This window comes from Camelus dromedarius, chromosome 3 (genome assembly GCF_036321535.1).
Source record: "Camelus dromedarius isolate mCamDro1 chromosome 3, mCamDro1.pat, whole genome shotgun sequence".
NCBI lineage: Eukaryota > Metazoa > Chordata > Mammalia > Artiodactyla > Camelidae > Camelus > Camelus dromedarius.
The window spans coordinates 98,749,862-98,754,839 of NC_087438.1; the positions used below are offsets into that span (position 1 = coordinate 98,749,862).

The 4,978-nt window shown below is 45.7% G+C and overlaps 1 protein-coding gene across 1 annotated transcript; it reads right to left on the reverse strand.

Moving 5' to 3' along the window:
- Positions 1-876: 876 nt before the first annotated feature.
- LOC105098084 (mitochondrial ornithine transporter 2) lies at positions 877-4,152 on the reverse strand. The gene has a single exon (XM_064484384.1). It carries the CDS (start codon positions 3,979-3,981, stop codon positions 3,076-3,078), a length of 906 nt encoding a protein of 301 aa, XP_064340454.1. The 5' UTR covers positions 3,982-4,152; the 3' UTR covers positions 877-3,075.
- Positions 4,153-4,978: the final 826 nt, after the last annotated feature.

Sequence of the window (4,978 nt, forward strand, 5' to 3'; positions counted from 1 at the left end):
CTTCTAAAGGCAGAAGGGACCCTTTGCTCCCAATGCACACCCAAAAAGCCATTTGTAAATCAATCAGCAAAGAAGTTAAATGGAAGGATGCCCTGATTAATGTCTGCTGAGAGTCCAGGTTGCTGAGGAGGACCCAGTGAAACTGATTTAGGCTGGTGCAGAAATTCTCACTATATAGACAGTTAATCTGGCTTCCCTGTAGCAGAAATAATACTCTTTCTGGGGACAATTTTTTCCCTTACAGAATGTGCAGGATTGTTAACAGATCTCAATTTTCTACAAAACTACTTACCCACCTGTGAAATTTTTCATCTCAAGGTGCAGACTAAAGCCAGCAATGCCCAATGTTGTGAACTAGTTTTGAAAAAGCCATGATATCTGCTGCAACAAACAGAACATCAGAACAATGACCTCCACCAACCTTAAAGAGGTAGGGACACCAGAAGAGTCTAGTCTGCCTTTTAAACATCACGGACATCATTCACAAGGGGCCTGTATTTAAGTGCTGGTATTAGGAGGGAGCTAAAAACACCATGGATGGTGGAGTTCAAAAGGCAGGCCGCAGATTTGGATGATAATTCCAACACTAAAATAATTTGCTTTCTAAAAAGATTCTCAGAGAAGATGTCTCGACCATTCCATATGAACCTGGAGAGATCAGACACCAGAGAGTCACAGACTTTGAAAACAGGGATTTTCAAAGCTCAGATTTAGGCATCAGAAATATGGATTTGATCAATTTAAATCTTAGAAATAAATACCATCTGCATTCTGCTTTAATCCAGGCCTGCTTGAATGAAGCCCCACTAAGTAGCTGCTGACTGTTTATGTATGTAATATATAACTTAAATGTATAAATAAAGTAAAGTAGAAAATTGTTTTCTTTTAAAGAAAAAATAAATGGAAGACCAGGTATTGCTCTGGAGCTTACCTGGCATAAGACTGAGCATCCTTTCCCACAAATGTCTGCCGCAGCCCCCATTTGTCAACATCTCATTACCCTGACCCTCTTGCCTCTGGCAACATGGCTAGAGTTACCACAAAGGCATCACAAATAGCAAAAAGATGAAGGAATTAGAGATTCCATGTCAGTTTTACATTCTGCCAGCAATGATAGACACACTTGCTATGGAATATTAAGATTGGGAGCCAGCCTGTTTTCAGCTTTACAGGCTGCTTAAGAACACTTCTTAATGAGAGAAGCTCTACTGGTCTGGATCAGCAAGGAATGATGAGGCTTACTTTAATGATGACAAGAATGACCATGGGGTCAAAGAACAGGTGCTCATCACAGGTCTGTGGGGATCAGATGAACTGCGGTTTTTTGGTTTTGGTTTTTGTCAGTGCCTATATACATACATATAGCATAGTTTAATAAAATGGCTTTTCTTATGTTTGATTTATAAAGTCATATCCTATATGTAGTCATCAATAAAATTCACTGATGGCCAGTACCAAAGTTAGAGGGTTCCAACTCTGTAAAAAAAAAAAAAAATGACAAGGAGTTATGGACCCTGTGGTAAACTTCAGGATGGATCAGCCCTAACATTAATCACTGTGGACTGCAAGCAGTAAGTTCTGTCTAGTTCTGTCTGAGAGGAGAGGGTTTCATCCACTAGTAATGTCACTTGATCATCACCAGCGAACAAAACATTCTCTTGGCTTTGGCACCCTCTGTTCCCTGGGTTTCTGACTGGTGAAGACAGGGAGGACAGTGAATGATCTAAAGTGGGTCAACATCCCCTAAATGGGCCAACAGTACATCACAGAATCCAACCCGGGGCCAGGACCCAGAGACTGGAAGCTAAGAACTGTTGTGAGCTACATGGGTCTTCATCAAAGCATAGCACAGCCCCATCCCTCACTTCTTCCTCAGTCTAAACTTCAGCAGAGAGGAAGCTCTTTGGGAGAGGAGAGGAAGGAAACTTGGTACAATAAGGGCCAGGATACGTCCCAAAGGCTTAATGCTCTAGGCCACACTAAACTAAGAGTGTGGAATATGAGCCCACTTTGAAAATGAACAGCATAATTTTAAGAATAGAGGATCCTGGAGAAATTCAGGATGCCTCATCTGAAACTTTAACTCAAGAATGTGGAAGCAACACCAGTATGCAGGTATATTCTCTTTAAAATCTAGATGGGAAAAAAGATGAAATCTTGCCATTTGCAACATCACGGATGGACCTTGAGGGTATTATGGTAAGTGAAGTAAGTCAGATGGAGAAAGACAAATACCGTATTATTTCACTCATCTGGAATATGAAAAACAAACAAAAACCAAAATAAATGAACAAACCCAACCCAAACAAAACAAGCATGTAGTTACAGAGAACAGAGTTGTGGCTATCAGAGGAGAGGGATGGGAAGAGGGCAAAGTGGATGAAGGGGCTCAACTCTATGGTGATGGATGAAAAATATATTTTTGGTGGTGAGCACATTATAGGGTATACAGTAGAAAAATAATGTATAGATGAAACAATGTTACATCAATAAAAAATAAACACTGTAGATGCAAAAAAAATCAAGATGGGTATTTTGGTTTTCACACACACAAAAACTTTTTAAAAACTTTTAATTGGCTAGTATAGTGCACATGTTAAGCAGAGTTTTAAAGAGACCCTACATCTTGAATGGATTAAGCAATCATTTATAACCATCTTCATGAATCATAGTTAATTGTTTTCACGGGGACATGAGATTAAATATGGAACCAAACTGTGATTTACTCACAACACATAATCAACCAAACTGCAGGCACATGTGCAGATTTATGCAAAAGTCCCGGTACAACTATATTTACCCTTTGAGATTAAGTACATAGTACCCACTCACTCTGATATCCCACTAAACATAAGAGCAACTTTTCTATTTCAATACAATTATAGGCAGAAACTATATGACATAAAATAGAAGTGTTTCCATAAAGTTTAAGATTTAGAGTATAAGAAGAGAAGACAAAAACAAAATTTCCATGAAGTCAAAAATAATTCCGCATTGGTCCGGTGCTCCATGAAACCCTGAGATAAACTATAGTCCTCAAAGATGTGTACTTGGATCAGAGTTCACCAAGACACTTCAGTATGCTTCACAGTGGCTCATCATCATCTTCCTGCTGTATTCATAAGCCAAAAACAGTGACCCATTGGCAGGGAACGCTCGAACCAAAGTAGCTTTCAGTCCAGAATATAAGGCTGCTACTCCTTCATTTTTCACAACACTTACAAGAGTTCTGATAAATCCTGCCTGTTTTCCAAACATGGAAAGAACCTGAATTCTGGATTTGATACAATCCACGGGGTATATGACAAGCCAAAGACAAATTCCAGCAATACCACCACTTAACATCAAGGGAACAGGGCCAAGTTCATCTTTGGATCCTCCTGAAGCAAAAAATGATCGGCTCAGTTCATACCCACCGAAGAAGAAGAAGTAGCCCGGTACTTCTTGAAGTAGAGTGCTCGAAAGTCCACGGTAGAAGCCCAAGGGTCCATCCTTTCTAAGGATACTCTTCACGACGGACCAGACTGTATTATGGCTTTTTGCTATCCTCCCTGACATCTCCATCTCGTGCATGGTCTGCAGCCGGCACTTCACAAGCTCAGTGGGGCACAGGGCCAGCGCGGCAAACGCGGAGGCGAAGGAACCCGCGGCCGCAGTCTGCAGATCACTCAGCTTTGCCTGCTTGTCCAATCCAACCACTTTACTCACAAACTGCTGGCAGAAGCCGTAGCACATAAAGAGGACGGAGTTCTCTGCGACGTAGGCCATCAGCGCTGGGCCCGTCCCCTTGTAGAAGCCCCGCAAGCCCACTTGGGAGTACGTCTTCAAGCAGCAGTCGATGAGGCCCTTGTACAGGCCAGGGAACGTCTGCATCTTCACTTTCATGGTGTCGAAGGGCTGCCCGGTCAGGACGCAGGCTGTGCCCCCGAGGGCCCCCGCGGTGAGGTCGATGGCGGCTTGGATGGCAGGATTGGACTCCATGTTCGCCCACTGATCTGCTGGTCCCCGGGAAAGGCCACTCTCTGCAGCCTAACACGGGCGTCTTATGTCCCGACGCCCACTCTGGACTCTCTCCCCCGCGGGAGAAGCCGCTTAACCCCAGACTAGGCCGCCCTCCGCGCGCCCTGAAATAACCCCCTGCGGACCGCCTTGCGCGCGCCTTTCCACGCGCCCCGCGGCCCCCGCCCCGCCCCGCCCGCCGCCTGCCGGGCGCCGCCCGCCATCCCCGCGCCCCCGGCCGGGGCGCAGACTAGGTAAACATTTTTAATGGACTACAATCCAGCGATTGAAAGCTGTTCGATAAATTCTTGCGATTTCGGCGGGAACCGCTAGGCGCCGCTACTCACCGGCTTTCCTATTCGGCCTGCCCCTCCACCGCCCGCATTTCCTACTCGGTAAATCAAACTGGGCGGGGGCTGGGGGGAGGGGTGCTCCCGTTTGACCGTGACTGGGGTCAAAGGGTCAACCTCAGAAACAGGTTTTAAATAGGGAAAACAAACAAACTACTGGGGGGAGAGGGGAGCGGTTTACATGAGAATACGTGGCTCCTTTGAATCAGAAAACCCTTAATCCTTTCCCGAGAGGAATGGCGGCTCAGCAAAGGTGCCGGCCCGCCGCGCCCCTCTGGGTCTCGCCCTTTGCTCGCCTAGCGACGCTGGCTGAGGCCCGAGGCCGGCAGATCCGCTACTCGGTGCCTACGGAGCTAGAGAAAGGCTGTTTCGTGGCAACGCGCCTAGGATCTGAGCCTAGATCCTGCGAGCTGGTGGGACGCAGAGTCCCCATCATTTCCAGAGGTAGGACAAGGCCTTGTACCATCGGGTTGGAAAACGTATCTATATAGAGCTAAGAAACTTGATAGAAGAGAGCTGTGTGGCTCCAGAGCTGTTCGCGCCGCTTCATGGTTCTTGTTGAGGAGCCATACAGCTTTATGCAGCAGCAATTCTGGAAAGCAATGACCATAGGCCTAGTAGGCAAGATG

What these genes read in the sequence shown, in the direction of transcription:
- LOC105098084 (XM_064484384.1), bottom strand. Translation starts at nt 3,981, where the DNA reads ATGGAGTCCAATCCTGCCATCCAAGCCGCCATCGACCTCACCGCGGGG.